The sequence below is a fragment of the Schistocerca serialis genome, chromosome 5, assembly GCF_023864345.2.
Source record: "Schistocerca serialis cubense isolate TAMUIC-IGC-003099 chromosome 5, iqSchSeri2.2, whole genome shotgun sequence".
Taxonomy (NCBI): Eukaryota; Metazoa; Arthropoda; class Insecta; order Orthoptera; family Acrididae; genus Schistocerca; species Schistocerca serialis.
The window spans coordinates 609159452-609179070 of record NC_064642.1 but is presented as its reverse complement, the minus strand read 5'-3'; the positions used below and the strand labels follow the sequence as shown (position 1 = coordinate 609179070).

Below are 19619 nucleotides of genomic sequence, written 5' to 3'. Positions count from 1 at the left end.
ACTATCATACCCAGCATTCTCATAGACATCCTTGTGCATTGTGAATCATGTCATAACAATCATCACATCTCATAAACAATTCAAGATATCAAAATGAGGGTTTTTATAAATGATAGCATGCAATGAGGAACATATGTTGTATGATAAAGACTCTAAACTCTTTTATTCACCCATATATAGAGAAATAACTCATCCACAGAAATGAGAGGTCAGCATCTCAGGATGCATTCAGACTTCCATAGCATTGTAGGAAAACCAAAGTGGTGCACTTATACACATCCACAACACCTGGGGAATGACATATTGGGACATGTATACAAGCCCACAGCAGTGAAACTGTTAGCAACACAGCCACTTGCATGGCTTGCATAGTGATATGAAAATCACACACATGTGCATAGGCCATGAAGATGCAGTGTGCACTGGCTCTATGTTCTTCCGTATGCCTCACAATCTGTTGTGACAAATCTAAACACTATGTTTCCTTTGCTGAATAGGAGGGGTCAGGCACCAGTTTGGTCACACTTGGCAAAACTCACCCACTGAAAGCAAGTGATGCCATACCTCATAGATAGTGATGGGAAATGACAGTCAGCTTGCCACGAGGATGCAGTGCTCTACTAGGGAGTCTGTTAATCATTGGCAGTTTGAACATATGGTGAATTAGGGAAATGGCAGCAAGGGATTGGAAGAATCACCTTGTGCACTTACTGTGTATGATTAGGGGACTCAGTCACCATCCTGAAGGGCTCTTCTGACAGCCAGGCAGCAAACAGCTGCAGAAGGTGGTGCATGTTGCAATGAACTATGCTTGTCATCTGGGCTCCGAGTTAACATTTGGAAGATTCTAATAACTGGCAGAGAAAGTGGAGAAAACCAGCCTTTCTCATGGAATTTCAACAAAGCTCATAATCTTTAGCATTGCCTCTATTACTGATTTGGCTCTGTGATTCTGAGCTGAGTACAAGGCTCAGCTCAGAGACTTGGAATGGTTTGTTAACAATGTGAGTTGTAACTTCCTAGACATGTGTTATAGTGTTTAGAGCTGTAGTGCACCACCAAATGAGACAGCAGTGCACTAAACGTCAGAGACTGCTATCCAGGTACTGTCATCATTGGAACAGAGTAATAATACCCAGCAGTTGATTGGGATAGTAACTGTTTCATAAGTCAGAGTAATTTATGACCATTCCTGAATCTTTATTAACTAATAGTGTTTTAAACAATGAAAGATTCAGGATGGAATAACCACAGTATTATGAAAAGGACAGATTGCTAATCACCATATAGAGGAGTCACTGATTCACAGTCAGACACAACAAAAAGATTGCTATACATGTAAGTTTTCTGCCAAAAGGTGTTCTTCTAAAGTAGAAAACATACACACATCCACATAAGCCAAACACACACACCTGTGACCACTGTCTGTGGCTGCTAAGGACATCTTCAGGGCCCAGAGATGGTGGTCATGTGTCTGTGAGTTGTGCTTGTGTGTTTTCTACTTTATAAGAATGTATTCTGCCTGGAAGCTTCAATGTACAACAGTCTTTCTGTTGTGCTTGTCTGTGACTCAGTGTCTCCTCTATATGGTGAGTACCAATCTGTCCTTTTCGTAACAGCATTTCAGTTGTTCTTACATTAGATGCTTATCAAATTTAAGTATTTATCACTTACCTTAAGAAGAAATTTAACTCCAAGTCTGCACTGTGCCAGAAGACCCACCAACAAAGCCCTGAAGATGAAGCCAATTGTGGTTAACAATGATGGAAGCACAAGGTACATGTTAAATTGCACAGGACGCTTCATTTCATTTTTATAAAGATGTCTCTGGGAACTCTCAGCAACTGCAACATCTGTCCCTGGAAATGGTAAACACCAGCCCTCAACGTCAGATCTTCTATGAGGCAGCAACCTATTAAACAGAAATTCAAGGAGAATAAATTGATGATGCAACTCCAGTGTTACATTATTTACGATTCACCTGAAAAAATTACCGTTGTTTTAGTTTTGGAGTAAGTCGTGGTAATCTATCAGGGAACAATTTCCGTTGCAGTGACTGGATTTCACCATAATGGGATGTTACATGAATAGCAGATTCCCAGGTGCCAAAGTGTATGGCGGGTCCCTAGAGCATAATAACTGAATTTATTAAGACAATGAGGTACACATTATTAAATGAAATATATATATATATATTTTTTATTGTCGTATATACTTTCCAGTGAGTGGTCAGCACACAGCCTAATTTAGATAACAAATTATGCTAAATAATTGTTGTATTGTATTTGACTGATTTGATTCTTTTTTACCCTCTTGGATTTCTTATAGTACGATGAATGAAATCCAGGACAAGTCAAAGAGTACAATATTATATGAGTGCTTTAATCCACATGAAATATTTAATTTATTAATACCAGAGAAGTTATTTTTTATGTTCAGTTGTCTAACTTAAGGTTACCAGTTGGTATCAGCATTACTTGAAATGTAATTACATACAGTGAGCACATAACATTAAATTAAAATTTATAATCTTATATTTTATGGAGCATAAGCAAAAAAAGTAATGTTTTTAAAAAATCTTAACACCTGTGGTTTATTAATTTTCTGTTGTGACTTTTATAGACTAGTAACTTCCTTTTAACATTATATGAGGGTTGTAGAAAATGGTTCAAATGGCTCTCAGCACTATGGGACTTAACATCTGAGGTCATCAGTCCCCTAGAACTTAGAACTACTTAAACCTAATTAATCTAAGGACATCACACACATCCATGCCTGAGGCAGGATTCGAACCTGCGACCGTAGCAGTCGCGCAGTTCCAGACTGAAGCGCTTAGAACCGCTCGGCCACAACGGCCAGCTATGAGGGTTGCAGAGACTTTATGGAAACTGTGCTTCTTTCTCATTTCATGGATGGGATTGACACAGTTTGTTTGGGAAAGAATTCTATGGTAGGCTAAATGCAAAAAATTAGATTATAATAACAATAGAAGTTGAAAAATAGCAAAGTGAAACAGGTCTTCTTGGGCTGGTATCATTCTTAACATGAATGATTTTCTCATCATACCTAATTAATCTATGCATATGATGTTCCAAAATTTTTCTTTTTTTTTTCCACATTCTTATTTTTTAAATTAGAGCTTAAATTTGGCTGGTTACAAAAATATAAAAGATTTTTAATAGAAACTTTTTATTTAAAGAAATATTCAATAATTAAGATTTTGAGAGACCACATGCTCTCAAAGTTCTGACCCTGCTACTAAATTTCTATTACAGTACCAAAGTATCTTAATTTAAAGACCTAATTTTCATTAACAGAAATAGCACTTCATCTTCTGTCAAAATTTTATTGTTTAGGAAGTATTGCTACACAAAAACGTTTTGCATGTAACCCAATGCTACATAATTTGTAGAAAGTAACCTGTCAAAAATACATTATTACCATTTTGATGTCTTAATTTTTCTGTCTCAAAACGTTATGGTATACTTGGTGAAATACATTGTTATTGAAATATTGCAAGCATAAAATTTTGTTTCTGGAATAATCTTACTGAGCTTTATCAGAAAACATATGAGAAACCCCTGCCTGCAAAAATAGGACCTAATATTAAAGCTTTTAAAGAAAAATCTATCCAGTAATAAAAGAAAACTTCATTTCTGAAGACACACAAATTTCTCATTTAATTCTTGTTTTGTACGTTATTGCTGAAAATGTAATTGAGCTGTATTTTATCAGCATATAACTAGTTTGTTGTTAATTTTTTATGCAGTTACTGGGCAAGCTGATAAATAGGCACTGGGATAATGCCAGTCACTCGTGACCAGAGAAAATAAGTGTGAAGAACTTGTGTTATTACATGAAAACTTACCACTCATAGAATTACATTAATACTGACTAAATATGAGTCTTTGGAAGCTAATGGTCAATTATTTTTATGTATATTGGGCAATATAACACTGTGCACTGTTCACAGTTTCACACTATTTGTTAAAATAATGGTGGCTGACTGTACTTTATATATCTGCAATATTGACTATTTCATTGAAAATTCCTTGTATCATTTACTATATCAATAATGTAGCTGAAAGATGTCTTCAGATGTCTTGCAGGTCAGTAACTTTACAAACTGTCTCTTATGTGTGTTTGTATTTATTCTCTACAGTGATAGAAGAAAGAGAAAAACATGAAATGAACTGGAATAAAATGTTCTATACATATCTGATCATCCTTGAGTGTATGTTATGTGGTGGTAGCAGCAACCAAGATGCTGAAAAAGTTTTAGCAAGGTTGCAAAGTAACTCAACTGGTACAACATTTGTATCTGCCAAAAGTAGAATATAAATATAAAGCTTACAGTTTGGGACCAATAGAATTATTTAATTTTGGTCACACAAGGAAACAGTCTCCCTACCTTGCTCTAATGATTCCAAGAAACCTCTTGATGGAATCCAAATCCCAAACCTCAAGTGTTAAGTTCGTCACTTGAGTGTATGGGTCCTCAAGATGAGGAACAAAAGAACAATTCAGTGATTATGCAGTTCTCATAAAAACTTTTGATAGTCATTTTACCCTGGAATGTAACATAATTTATGCGGTCAGTATTCAGCAGTTTATATCATCTACCAATAAATTCATCACTGTGTGTTATGCTCTGGCTGAGTATTGTGATTTTCATACATTAAAGGATGAACTGATTTCAATCCTGACCAAATCATTGGAGGCACTCTTGATCAGAAAGCACATCTGAATTTTCCAAAAACAGATTTGCTTGTGTGTTTGTCTACACATAACAAGAAGAAAACTAACCACTCAAAATGATACACAGATGACAAGACAAAAAAACAACAAAAGTCGTAGAAGCTGTGGTAATGACCCACTTTCAATGAGTCAGTGTCATATAGTTAATCACACAAGTATTCCCAGTCAATGGGTGAAATGACATGTTGGAACATGTTGTTCAGAAAAGCACTTGACCAGATTAGTTTCAAGTCTGATATAAGGGCTGAAACATGTATCACCAGAGAAACATAACAATCTTTTTTCGTTGCTAGCAGGTTACTGCAACATGAAAAGTAGCTTTATACTGTAAACGAAAATTTAATGTTTGGGCCTTCTGGGAGAATATGCAACCATGGTAAATCAATGTTGGTCAACATATATTTCACAGAAAGGTGGACAATACAGTTTGATGGCAACATGAATTATGCGCTTTGCAATGAGGTTCAGAAGTCGGGGATCCATATGGTACTGCAGAATTCCTGGGGCTAATGTAACAACTCATGGCAGACATAGTATGCCAATATCAGATAATTTCTTCTGAGTTGGGATAAGCAGTAAATGTTCTTCATGCATTGGCTCATATAATAAACTAGGGCAATATCCTGCCACAATAGCCACCCTGTAAGAATGACTGCTACAAGCTGAATTAGATTATAGTGTGATCCCTTACTATTCCGTCATCTAATCTGCACCCACCAAATTACACTACCACTGGGTTAGAATATTTATGTCAAACAATTCCTTCAACATAGCCCAGTGCTCTGCACTTGAAAGCAGTGTAAATTCTTCGTATTAAATGCCAGTTCCTTGTGGACAGATTAATAGTGGTTCCCCAGTTATTCAGAAATTAACGGATCTATAAAAACTTCTTTGGGCCGATTACTGTTTCACTGTTCAGGCAAAATGTTGTTGAATAATAACTGCTACCTAACATAAACTCTCCTTTGCTAACTAATTCACAGGGTGAACCAGTACCTCACAGTTCCTTTTTCTCAGCTACTTGCGTCCCACAACATCTATCTGCACTTCAAACATAAATGTTAAACATTCACACCATATTGATGACTAATATCCAAATTCAAATAAAATATTTATTTATTTATGCATTTATTTTACCTGGCAAGATTAGGGCCTTCAGGCCCTCTCTTACACCTAACCAGGCATACTCAGATTCAACAAATTTCAGTGTCTACAGAAAATTAGGACATATAACATGTTATACAGTATTAATGTTAAAGAAAAAAAATAGAGATTATAAAAGTAGTACAATGATAATTATAACAATCAAAAAATAATTATAACAATCAAGAATAATAAAAATAATAATAATAATGATAATAATAATAACTATGTATATGAAAGTAAGCATATTTTTCTTTTATGAGTGTCAGTCCTATTGCTAGTTGGGAATTTTCTCGTTATATTCTTGCAGCTTGTGAGTTATTCTCATCAAGCAGAGACATAAGACGATGGAATGGGGTGAAAGAGATATAGAAGAGGTAGATAGGTTAGAGGAAGAGAAATAGAATGGTAAAATTCGAAGCTGTGATGGAGAGGAGAAAGAAAAAGATGAGGGGGGGGGGGGGGGGGCACAACAATGGTGGCTATACCGTCCCTAATATGTAAGTCTTAAGTTCCCTCTTGAATGTTGAGTGGTTTTGGATAAGACGCAGATCACAGGGGAGCGCGTTCCATAGTCGTATGGCTGAGATGGAGAATGACACGGAGAAAGATTTTGTGTTATGTAAAGGTACAGCCAAGATGCTAGACGTATCCGATCTGGTATTGCGGTTGTGGAATGATGATAGGTGTTTAATGTGAGAAGATAAGTATTGGGGGCACCAGTGGCTAAGAAATCGATGAAGTAAGCACATCATGTGGAGATCGCATGCCTTATGTGGGCGTATCCAACCTAGCTGGGAGTATGAAGGACTGATATGATCATACAACCGTATGTTGCATACGTATCTAACACAAGCATTCATCACTAGCTCTAGGCATCTCAAATTTTCATCATTTGTGCCATGTTGAACTACATCACAGTAGTAAAGATTAGGCAAGACTAGTGTTTGGACTAATTTTTGTTTGACATGGGTTGGAAATATTTTTCTAAATTTTTGAATTGCATGTAGGGAGGAGAGCGATTTCCGGCAAGCTGTGACTGTTTGTTCTTCCCAGTTTAGGTGTTCATCCAAGATTATTCCAAGGTCTTTTACTGTTTTTTGGTATGGTAGTTGGGTACCATTGAGGAGTATTTGGGGGACTGTTTCGCGAAAGTACCGACTGATTAACTTTGGATGAGATATAAGTATGACCTGGGATTTCTTGGGGTTTAGTTTCAGACCTAGGTTCTGTGCCCACCGAGAAACAGAGCAAAGATCTGCGTTCATACTCGCTACTGCGTCAGCAATGTTCTTGGGGCTTGCACTTATGTACAGTTGGATGTCGTCGGCATATAGATGGTAGTTGCAGGAGTGAATCACTGAAGAAATATCATTAATGTACAGTGAGAAGAGTAATGGACCAAGGACGGAGCCTTGGGGAACTCCAGAGCGCACGTTTTTCCATGATGACTTTTCCGACCCACAAATGACTTGTTGACTTCTGTTTTTGAGGTAGCTGTCGAACCAGTGTATTGCGCTGTTTGAGAAATTCAGCTGCTTCATTTTAATTAGTAATATATCAAAGTCAACTGTATCAAAAGCTTTGCTAAAGTCAAGCAGTATTAGGATGGTAGCTTCACGTCTGTCCATGGCATGTTTAATGTCATCAGTTACTTTGATTAATGCAGTTGCTGTACTTTGGTGCTTTCGAAAGCCTGACTGATATTTGTCGTGGATGTTATGAGTTTTGAGGTAATCCGTCAGCTGTTCATGGACGATGTATTCTAGGGCTTTAGATATTGCAGGTAGTATGCTGATCGGCCTGTAGTCACCTGGCGACTTAGGGTTGTCAGTCTTGGGTATAGGTTGAATTAAGCTTTGCTTCCACTCAGTAGGATATGTACTACTGACAAGAGACAGGTTGAAGATGTCTGTGATAACTGGAGTAATAGTGTTTACGACGTTCTTAATCATGCCAATGCTCACTCCATCATTTCCTACTGCCTCGGAAGAGATTCTCATAATTGCCTTGTGTACTGTGCCAGTAGTGACATGTTTTAGGAAAAACTTGTCTCTCGAGAGATTGATATCTTGGGGCTGGTAATTTGTCGCTGCGTGGCAGTTTATGGCTGTTGAGAAGAAATCGTTTAATTCTTCTGCAGACGCTTGATAAACAGCGTCAGATCTTCGCTTCCCTATACCGAAACTGCGCAGCTTTTTCCACAGTGCAGCAGGTTTTGATATGCCGCATACGACAGAGTGGGCATGTCTGATTTTGGCATTCCTCACGCTTTGCTTGGTTCTATTTCGGAGTTTCCTATAAGCTTCGTACGCGTCGGGAGTTGGGTTACGCTTGAAGGCCCTATGTGCAGCATCACGTTCATTCATTAACTGGCGTAATGCAGTGGTGAGCCACGGAGCGGGAGCTCTCTTTACCTTGACAGTGCGTTGAGGAGCATGTTTATCATACAATGCAATAATTTTGCGACATAATTCCCGAATTTTTCCGTCTAAAGTCGGTTCATTGCTTATATCATGCCAAGGGATGTCTGAGCAATCCTTTTGAAGAGCGTCATGGTTAACATTTTTTAGGTTTCTGTAGGTTACCAGGTGAGATTTTTCTTTGGTAGTATGTACTGAGTAATTTAAGAAAATCACGTCATGAGCAGAGAGTCCTGGAGCGGATGTCTGATTGGCGTGAATTATTTTATCTGGTCGCTTTGTTGCTATTATATCTATGAGTGTATGGCTGTGTGGCGTGTGATGAGTTGGGTCCAGTGGTGTTAAACTCATATCATTGGAGTGGAACAGTCTCCTAAGTTTTTCTGCAGAGGGAGATTTTAACTGTAAGTCGATGTTTGTGTCGCCCATAATGATTATGTGTTCATACAGTGTCACGAGCGAGGACAGGGCAGACTGAAAGGAGGACATAGCACCGACGTTTGGAGGTTTATAGATTACTCCAATTAGCAGTTTCTGATTTGATGTATTTATTTCGAAAAACAAGAACTCTGCTTCTCCTTCGCCCTTTGCATCCGATGTGCATAGTATAGTAGGTCTCAGATCAGAGCGAATATAGGCACCCACACCACCCCCGCGTCGTGTTTCACGATCTGCCCTTAGGAGAGAGTAACCAGTGATTCGGATAGCGTCGGAAGAAATATTCACCAAGGCCAAAAAAAAACTGACGAACCACATGAGAGTGGTGGTTTCTTTTGGCCTGATCTCCAAGCAGAACAGTTATTCTTCCACCGCAGATCCCATCAGTGTTTACCACAGAGTCAGTAGTCATCACACAAGCTTTCAGTTCATGAGGACATTTTGAATGAACAAGATCAAATTAAGTGTACCATTAGCTCTCACCATCCCAGCAGTATGGAAAGACAGAAATATTCATCTTATGAAAATAATGCAGAAGATGGTTGAGTTACAGTGGTATGGCGCTTCAGTCAACTTCATTTTCATGCCACAACACCAAGGGCTCCAACAAAATGATTGGAGTTTAGTCAGGGTAGTGTAATAAGTGGCTACATTTAATGTTGTCCCTTGCTGCATGAACTTGACTAACAGGACTCCATTGTGACTCCATTCCACCAACTGACATTTAAACTTCAAGGTCATGTAAGGAAGCCACATCTTGTCCCCTGTAACTATGTTCTTGAAAGACTGATCACATTCCTTATGATATCAGTCAAAAAAATCAAGTGCATGAGCCATTCTTTCCATTTTTTGTTTCTCAGTAAGTAGGCTGAGAACCCAATGTGCACACAGTTCACAAAATTACAAGTCTTCAGGGACAATACTGTGCAAAGTTGTTCTAACTACATCCAGAAATTCCAATGCTAAAACTGAAACTGTGAAACCCTGGTCTTCCAAATATTTGACCAAATCTTCCGAGGTCACCGATGGTCAACCTGGTCACAGTTCATCATAGACATTTTCCCATCAATCCTTGAAAGCTCACGCTCACTTACACATCTGCTTCACTCACTGCATTGGGGCCATATGCCTCACTTATCTATCAATGAATTTCCACTGCTGGAATGTTCCTTGCTGTCAAAAACTGAATCATTGACCATATTTCGCAGTTGGCTGGCTGATCAGTTGGTTTAAACATTTTGAAATGACACTTTAAAAAGCAAACTGCAACATTACAAAATGCATATGGCATCCTTGGATGAGCAATGCATGATGGTAGTCAGTGAGCATGCGCATTTCAATGTTCGGGTGATAATCACATACCTATGGTGATTCAGACATTACTTTCTGAATGACCTTTGCAATTCCTGTGAAGGAAAGTGGGAAGAAACACTATCGCAGAGAGCAGCCACTGCTTTAATCTGCAACTTGCTCCCTCCAGAAAATATTTGTTTACAAATGGGTTATCCATTAGAGTATGATAACTAACATCCAATGTAAAGGCATGTTTGCACCACAAAAACTTGCCCAACTGCCTCAACAGGAAAGGCATCAGAGACTCCTTAACTTGTATGTGTAGGTAAAATTGTAGACAAGAACATAAATGGACCCAGCACTGAAATCTGTGGAGTTTCATTTTTGTTTCGGATTCCAAGTATAGTTTCACTTCCGTGGCCAACGACATCAATGTAATTTTCTGTTTTTTGTTGTGCAAGTAGACTCATTATAAGGAGAATACCATTAATCCACATATTGGAAGATTTTCTTCTGATAAGGACACAAAAAATAACATGGAACATTGCTTAAAACAAGTTTTCCACCACCTGCAAATCTGTGAACATGTATTTTATAGATAGTTACTTATTCCATAGATTACATTCATGATAAACATTAAATGTGATTCATGCCAACAGACTAAAAGTAGCACACACACATGTGCATGTACAAGGTGTAAAAATATTTGTGTAACTATATGGAAGCCATTAACAGATTTCTTTGTAAAAATGACTAATTATTTCTATTCAAGATTTCTTCTGTGCTCTAAAAGAAGTGGGTAAGCAAAACACTTTTAATCTATATTTGAAAGTGCTACTGTTCCCTGTCAGATACTTTATTTCCATGGGTAGACTGTCCAATACTTTTATATCAATCAAAGAGTTTTACAGCTGCATAATTCAACCTTGACTGTGCCAAAGATAGAGTCATTAGAAGGGCTCTCCATATCATTTTTCTTCTAGTGTTGTACTTATTTTTATATCTGTTACTCTGAAACTCAGATGGATTGTAAATAACAAATTTCATAAGCAAATTAATATAATGTGAGGTTACGGTTAACATTTTCAACCACTTAAAGATATGCCTGCAAGATGTGTACATGTGAATGTCATGCATAATTCTAATTACTTTCTTCTGTGCAATGAATACTTTCTTTCCAAGCGAGGAGTTACCCCCAGAATATTATTACAAAACATATCTGTGAATGAAAATATGCAAAATATGTTAATTCACTGACTTCTGCAGTGTTATTGAGTATCGAGAGTGGCACAAGGAGTATCAACCAGCACAGAGATACTCCACAGTAAAGTGATGTTATGAGGTACCAATGAGATGCTAGGAAGAACCTGTGCTTCCTGTAGTTCTGAAGTGCCGTCACCACTCTTCTACCTTGAAATAGTGTCACTAGAGGCCAGCAGGGCAGTTCTGTTTGAGGTTGGAACCTGCCCCCTTCCAGGAAGTTCCTGTCTGAGTAATGCCATTGTGCTGCCTACTTGCTGTGACATAGCTCGTGTCAACTATCAGTGAATGAAGAGACTTCCTTCTCCAGTGAACTGTGTCTGTGCACCAATGCCATCAGAACTGTCAACAAGTGTCTACAAACTTGTATTTTTTAGTGACTGTAGTGAAGCCACAGTACAGCCATTCTGAACTTGGATCAATTTGCCACTTAGTAATCATGGTGCATTTAGTGTATTCTGAACCGTAAGCCCACATTTCCTCACAGTTTGATAGCTACAGCCAAGCATGGCAAGCAAAGACAAGTTTTGTTGTAATTAATAAAGTAGTACTTATTCAGAGTGTTCTGATTAACTGTATTATTACTAGCCACCTCAGTGTTTAAGAAGTTGGACACAACAACTTTTGTACCCCCAGAGTTGGGCAATTGTTCTTATAGCAAAAGATAACCACATCTAAGCATTTTAGCAAGTTTGCTACATGATTTTCCAGTTTAATTTTCCATCAATATCTATGTCTAAGAACTTAGAATTTTCTACTCTGTTTATTAGTTCTGTTGATATACTTGATTAATATGAGGTGGAATATTTTTGTACTCTGTTTATTAGTTCTGTTGATATACTTGGTTAATAGGAGGTGGAATAATTTTGGCACTAAAAAACTGGATGAGCTGTGTTTTTCAAAGCTTAAAGCTAGCCTATTTGTACAAAACCAACCTGTAACTTTCACAAAAAGATAAATTACTATTTTCTCTGTTGATGATTCTGCAGACAGGACTAATTATACCTCATGATTCAAATAAAATGGCGAATTATTAACATGAAGAAAGTACAGTAGCAATCTAATGATTGAACCTGTTGTTTCCACAGCTGGTGCCTTTTGATCCAACCACCAACCACGCATTGGCATATCACAATTGCTGCCCCTCCTAGGCACTTTTGAACATCAGTACAGCACATCAAGCCAGTAGCAGCTGCCACAGTATCTGGTGGCGCCACATTGCCAGAGAGAGTGCTGTTATATTTGACACTGGCTCGCCTCCACGAACCATGTGACACTAGCACAAGTTGTGGGTATTCCTCTACTGGACAGTCTTATAGGATTCCAAGTTGCTTTCCAGTCAGTCAACATTGGGAGTTCACAGCTATGGTTCACCGGGTCAAGAGCTGACCACACAAACAGTCCCAGAATCAGATTTCCACTCATTGGAGCACAGCATACATCAGTCGGAGTTTACGTCCTCACATTTTGCATCCAACCTTCCGAGGCATCACCAGTCCATCACTCATGGCCTATACAGGCTTTGGGCTGTCAGTGTTACTCCACTGAGCTAGACAGGGTAGTCAGCTTTGAGATGTAAATACTGTTATTACATTGGTGTTAAACTCTTATCCTCAGATCAGGGTTACCCATAATCATATTAATTCAGAAGCTGTTTCAGCTGTGCATGTTTAAGGAATCGTGTAATAAAGTTCTGCTGTTCTTTTGGATACATTTAAATAATGACACAAGGAGTGACACTGGATGGTAGTAGAGTCATTCTTCTTATACAAAGGCCTGAGAATGGTATATTTCAATCTGTCTGGAAAAACACTGAGTTAATGATGCATTAACAGGTGGCTAAAAAATGGCTCTGAGCACTATGCGACTTAACTTCTGACATCATCAGTCGCCTAGAACTTAGAACTAATTAAACCTAACTAACCTAAGGACATCACACACATCCATGCCCGAAGCACGATTCGAATCTGTGACCGTAGCAGTCACGCGGTTCCAGAATGAAGTGCCTAGAACCGCACGGCCACACCGGCCGGCTGGTGGCTAACAAGCCTGCATGTTGTAAGAGTACAATTTTTCATTTCTTATTGGAGATGCTATCCACTCATATGAATTTTACCTTTTGGAGTCACAACAGCCTTCCTTATTTCAAATGGCAATCTGAGATTAATTTTTATTTCAATAAATGTCCCCTATATTTCTTCTTTGGCTTACTGTTTTACTTTCTCTTCTGAAATGTTTGCACAAATTTTCTCACTTATTTTTTAACAAGTAATTGTTAAAAATATCTGCTACAATATGCCTTTTATAATGCTCCCATTCTTCTCCACAGAAATGATGTCATCCTCTGTGGTTTCTTTCCCTGTCTCTCCTTTAACAATATTCCACGATTTGATTTTACTGTCTGATGTGTCAGTTTCAGAAAGTGCATACTCCTGGAATTTTTGTTCAACTTTTCTTAATGTGTATACTTCAAGTCAACTCAAGGGAGAATTCAAGGAAATTAAATAGATAAGTCTTATTAAAATTAAAAATGAATGCTGTGAAAGTGCATATATGTAAAATTAGTGTCTGCTGCTGGGTAACATTATTCTATATCATTTTGCTCCACCCATAGACTCCAATATTCTTTGATTATTCTTTGCATGCTGTCCATAAGGTAGTAGAGATTTTTGTGATCAAGCTTGTCCCACTCTTCAGCAGTAGACTTCTGCCCTCCTGAGATTATCTAGTGTGTGAGGAGCATCCCTGTGATGACACATTGCTTGTTCAACCTGGTCCCAAGCATGCTCATTTGAGTTCATGCCAGAAGATTTGGTTGATTTCTGCCTCTTGGAGAAAGGTGTTCCTGAAGTGGGTGTAATGTGCTCATGCATTTTTGTCTTGAAAAGCAAACCTATCATCAAAATGTTGACTTTAAGGCTGGACAATAGGATGGAGAATCCTGTTGCAATATTGCACAGCCCTTAAATTACTCCTAATCTTGAAGGGCAGTTCCCAACATTCGTACATGACACAGGCCCAAAAGATGACAGATTAACCCTATGGCCAGATGAACCTGAGAAATCTGATAAGTATATTGGTTTCTGACATCTCTGGACTTTTCTATGACAATAGTCACAATGAGAACATTATTTGTCAAACACCATTAAGTTCCATTTCAAGTGCTCCCTTGCCCGTTTTCTTCACATATCATGATGCTGAGAGATTTGAATTGTTCACACAAAGGATGCCTTATGGCCAAAACCATGTGGAGATTGTTGCATACTGTTTTTGTTGACATAGTGGTCCAAGTTACCCCATACAGGCAGCGAATATGGCGCATTTTTCTCAGAATATTTGCGAGCCATAATTGCACATAGTGGTCTTCAGCTGGTGGGCGACTGTGAGGCAGGTCTTCCAGGTTCTGTGTCTCATAACAGTGGCTGAATTGCAAATGACATCACTGTGGTGTATGCCAAAGTGGCAGCCAGTTTTCTGTGCCAAAAATGCACACATGGGCAGAGCATGAAATGACCCTTTGGGGCATGCTGACAGACTGAACAGAGCACACACATTACCATTAGTGTTGCTATAGGATATCCAAGTCTGTCTACCAAATATAGCTTGAATGTCTGGCAGAACAAAAAGGTATAACAAGCCCTTATGGGGGAGGGGGCTGAATTATGTCAAGATTATAATATTCAGCTATCAACACAAGATAGCTGTTACAAAAATATTGCTTTTTAACTACTGAAAGATTATTTACTCTAATTGAATGTTGGATTTCTTTCTTTTCTTTTCTCTTTGTTAGTTGGCATACACAATGTGTTCCAGGATAAATCTAGCATCTCTTCTTGACTGTTTATTTTAGTTACCATGTATGCTGCCACTATCAAGAGTTAATCATTGAAATTGTTCCTTTTTTTAATAATTCTACAGATTGCTTTTTCTATATCCTAAGGAGATTTTTTAAATGCAGATGCCTTTTGCCTGTTTATAGCATACTGGAAAGTTTTGCAATGTTGTTGTTTTTGTAGTTTCAAATTATGATCACCGCCTGCCCTCTGAATTAGAGATATCTCATACTGGCACAGTATACTTCAGACTGAGATGTAGTCCAGCCTTTCCCACATCTCACTGCTTGTATTTTATTTTAGTGGTATATTTTATACAACCTAGGACTCATCTTCATTGTTTACATTAGCAATGAAATTAGTTGGTTGGTTAGTTTCATGTTTCATTCGTATGAATAATTAAAGATGTGGAATGAGTCATTTCACATTCACATTACACATTCATATGTAAATATGGCTATACACTGACCATTTGCAGATTTTTTTTCCTTTATAAGCTAAAAGACTTGTCTGTTACCCGATTCCTCAAATCAATCACTATTTTTAAATACTGGTTGACTACCAGTATTTGAATCCAAGCAAAATTGAAACTACAAGTGATGAACATGAAAACTCTAGATTCAGATATATCTTGGAAAAGTTAGTGACTAAATATCACTCATTTAGGCACCGTATGATGTGACCAATTAATACAAAGCACCAAAAATTGAAGATCAGTTTAATGCTTGCAGCATAGCAGCTACTGAAGTTATTTGATTTGAATTGTAGCAGAAGAACAACAAAGTATGCATTATCATGTGGAGTGCTGCAGTAGCCTGCGTGGCTCACACAGAAGATGTTTACTTCAATACATTTTGCTTTTATTTTCTTTTGCATTCAAATCAATTCTAGTTATTTTTCTACAGTTAGCACAATCAGAGTTATTAGAAACAAAACATAACAGTTAGTTACATATACAGTATACACATTGCTGTGACATGGAAAGAATCTAAGTGTTTAACTATATCTCTACATGCTCAGTTTCCACAGTTTACAAGTGTTTAAGATGGAACACATAGTGTGGTATTTTCCATAACAACACACAAAATAGAGTTGATCAAGTTAGAACAATTTTGCATAAAATACACCTTCCAATGGTAGCCAAGAGAAAGCAGGAAAAGGAAAAATGTGTTATTTCAAGGACATTCAGATTTTAAGGTTACGCAACTACTCATTGACAAACAACTCAAATAGAAGAAAAAATTATAAGTGATTTGGAAAAAGATAAAAGATGAGACATTAAGTTGCAGATAGGCAAAATTAAAGACACTTACAAAAAGTTTTTGGTCACAGCCTTCATCAGCAAAAGAGAAACACACACCATTCATATACGCAAGCGAGCATGCCTCTCTCTCTCTCTCTCTCTCTCTCTCTCTCTCTCTCTCTCTCTCTCTCTCTCTCTCACACACACACACACACACACACACACACACACACACGTGTCTGTTAACTCCAGCACCTGGGCCAAAATGCAACTATCAAGTGGGATGGAAGCAGCAGGGAGGGGGACGAGATAGTAGTGTATGGGTGGGGGAGAGAGGAATGCTGTCTGGTGGTGTACAGGACAGGGATCAGAATGCCAATAGGCGTAGCATCAGGAGATTGTGTCGCAGGAAGGTGGGGAAAAAGAAATGAAGAAGGAGAGGCGTGGAGAAAGGAGGGCAGGTGCATTAGCAGAGGCTGCAAACAAAGAGGGTGGGAGATGAGAATGTGAAGGGTGTGGAAACTGTAGGTTGGGTCCAGGATAAATATGGGCATGGAGAATGTGTTGCACGGATAATGCCCATTAATACAATTCAGAAAAGCTGTTGGTGGAGGCGAGGATCCAATGCCTCGGGTAGTGAAGCAGCCACTGAAATCAAGCATGGAATGTTCAGCTGCATGTTGCCCCACAGCCTACTTGGCCACAGATTGGTGATGGTGTTTCATCCTGGTAGACAGCTGGTTGGTAGTCATACCAATATAAAAAGCAGCGCAATGATTGTAGCAGGGCCAGTAAATGACATGGCTGCTCTCACAGGTGGCATGGCCTGTGACGGGTAGGATAAAATTGCAACAGGCCTGGAATAAGCACTGGGTGTGTGAATTGGGCAGGTCTCGCACGTGGGACTTCCACAGGGATATGATCATTGTCGCAAGGGGTTTGGATTGGTAGTGACAAAGTGATGGACTAAGATGTTGTGGAGGTCGGTGGACTATGGAAGACCACTTTAGGAGGTGTAAGAAGGATCTCGAGTAGGATGTCCCTCACTTCAAGGCTTGATGATAGGTAATCAAAGCCCTGGTGAAGGATGTGTTTCAGCTGCTTCAGTCCAGAGTGGTGCAGGGTCATGAAGGGGGCACTATTTTCTGGTTGGTTACTGGGGGTAGTGGGACAATTGGGGGTTGGGGGAAATGATGCGGGAGATCCATTTGCATACTAGGTCTGGGGGATAGTGCCTGTCTGTGAAGGCCTTGGTGAGACCCATCAGCATACTGGGCAAAGGAGTTCTTGTCACTGCAGATGCACCATTCCCAAGTGGCTGGGCTGTATGGGAGGGATTTTGTGGTGTAAAACGGATGACAGCTGTCAAAATGCAAGTTCTGTTGGTGCTTGGTGGGTTTAATGTGGTCAGAGTTGCAGATGGAGCCATCAGACAGGAGGAGGTCAACGTCTAGGAAGGTGGCATGCTGGGTTGAGGAGGACCATGTGAAGCAGATGGAAGAGAAGGTCATGAGGTTGTGAAGGAGTGAAGATAGGGTAAGACACCCTGAGTCCAGATCATGAAGATATGATCAATGAACCTGAACCAGACTAAGGGTTTTGGTTTTAGGCAGGCTATGGAGGTCTCCTCTACATGGCCCATAAACAGGTTAGCGTGGGAGGGAACCATGTGGGTGCCCATGGCTGTGCTGTGGATTTCTGTATATACCTTCCCTTGAAAGGAGAACTAGTTGTGGTTTAGGACAAGACTAGTAAGATGCATGAGGAATGAGGTAATGGATTTGGACTCCGAAAGATATTGGAAAAGGTAGTGTTCAATAGCAGTAAAACCACGGGCACAAGAAAAGCTGGTATATAGGGAGGTGACGTCAAAAGTGATGAGTAGGGATAGCAGAGGTAAAGGGGTGGGGATGGTGGAGAGTCAGTGAAGGAAGTGGTTGGTATCTTTTATGTGGGAGGCTAGATTATGGGCAATTGGTTGGAGGTGTTGGCCAATGAAGGCCAAAATTCTCTCAGTGAGGCCACAATAAACAGCCACAATGGGGCATCCAGACTTGTTTTTGGGTTTGTGGATTTTGGGGAGCATGTAGAAAGTGGGTGGGTGTCATAGGCATGAGGAGTGAAATGGATTCAGGGGAGAGATTCTGGGAAGGGCCTAAGGCTTTCAGGATTGGAAGTTGTGTTGGACTTCTGGGATGGGATCATTCGGGCATAATTATTAGATGGAGGTGTCAGATAATTGGTGGCGGCCTTCTGTGGCAAAGAAGTGCATTCATTGCAGGGATCAAGAGAAGAAGAGTAGGCCTTCTGCAGATCCAGAATGGTTAAATCTGGCTGTAGGGCTAAAGGCGAGACCTTTGGATAGGACTGAAACTTCTGTGGAACTGAGGGTTTTAGTAGAAAGGTTAACAACAGTGTTACAGGAATGTTTCAGGTCTGGATTTGGTGGAGTTCTGGTATGGTGTTTTGGGGAATGTGGCAAATTACAGAGGTCAGCTAGGCAGGGTTCAGGTACTGTGAGAGGTGGACTAGGAGGAACATTGTGGGTAGGATAGGGGTCAGATAGTGGTGCATTGATGCAGCAGTAGAATGTTAGCACGTTGGATAACTTATGGAGTTGGTGCCTGAAATGCTCCTCCAAATGCTGGAGAGCAAGGGATTCAATTTCTGAAATGTAGTGTATGAAGCAGGGATTGCACTGTAATAGTAACTTGCACATACTGGTTTTGGGATGCCTGTGCCAGCGATACATGTTCTTGCAGTACTAGGTCTGTGAGGGCCAGAGACTGGCAGAATCCAAAAATGTGAAGGTCATTGTGAAATGAGGGTGGGATTCACAGAAAGCAATTATTATGATTGGTTGGTTGATTTGGAGGAATGGACAAACAGTGAGATCATCAGTCCCATCAGATTGCGGAAGAATGGGGAAGGAAGTCGGCCATGCACTGTCAAAGGAACCACCAGCATTTGCCTGAAGCATTTTAGGGAAATTACAGAAAACGGACACAGGTTTGAACCATCATCCTTCCAAATGCAAGTCCAATGTGCTAATCATTGCATCATGCCGCTTGGTGAATTATTATGTTTAGGCGATTTTGGGGATTCCGTGGTTTAGGCAGCATTTGAGAAATAGGATGTGGGTCTCAGTTTTAGCCAGGTAAAGGGATATTATTCTGAATTGGTGCAGAAAGATGGAGCAGGTGTCCATGCGGCACAAAAGGTGGAAGT

General features: G+C 39.4%; 1 protein-coding gene across 3 annotated transcripts in view; it reads right to left on the bottom strand.

The window, feature by feature from the left end:
* Positions 1-19619, bottom strand: part of LOC126480782 (saccharopine dehydrogenase-like oxidoreductase) — a 136059-nt gene that overhangs the window by 13042 nt on the left and 103398 nt on the right. For all 3 annotated transcript variants that reach the window (XM_050104090.1, XM_050104091.1, XM_050104092.1), the window contains exons 6-7: positions 1995-2125; positions 1675-1912 (exon numbers count right to left, since the gene is read on the bottom strand). In XM_050104090.1, coding sequence (XP_049960047.1) covers positions 1675-1912; positions 1995-2125 — 369 coding nt within the window. The remainder of the gene's footprint in view (positions 1-1674; positions 1913-1994; positions 2126-19619) is intronic.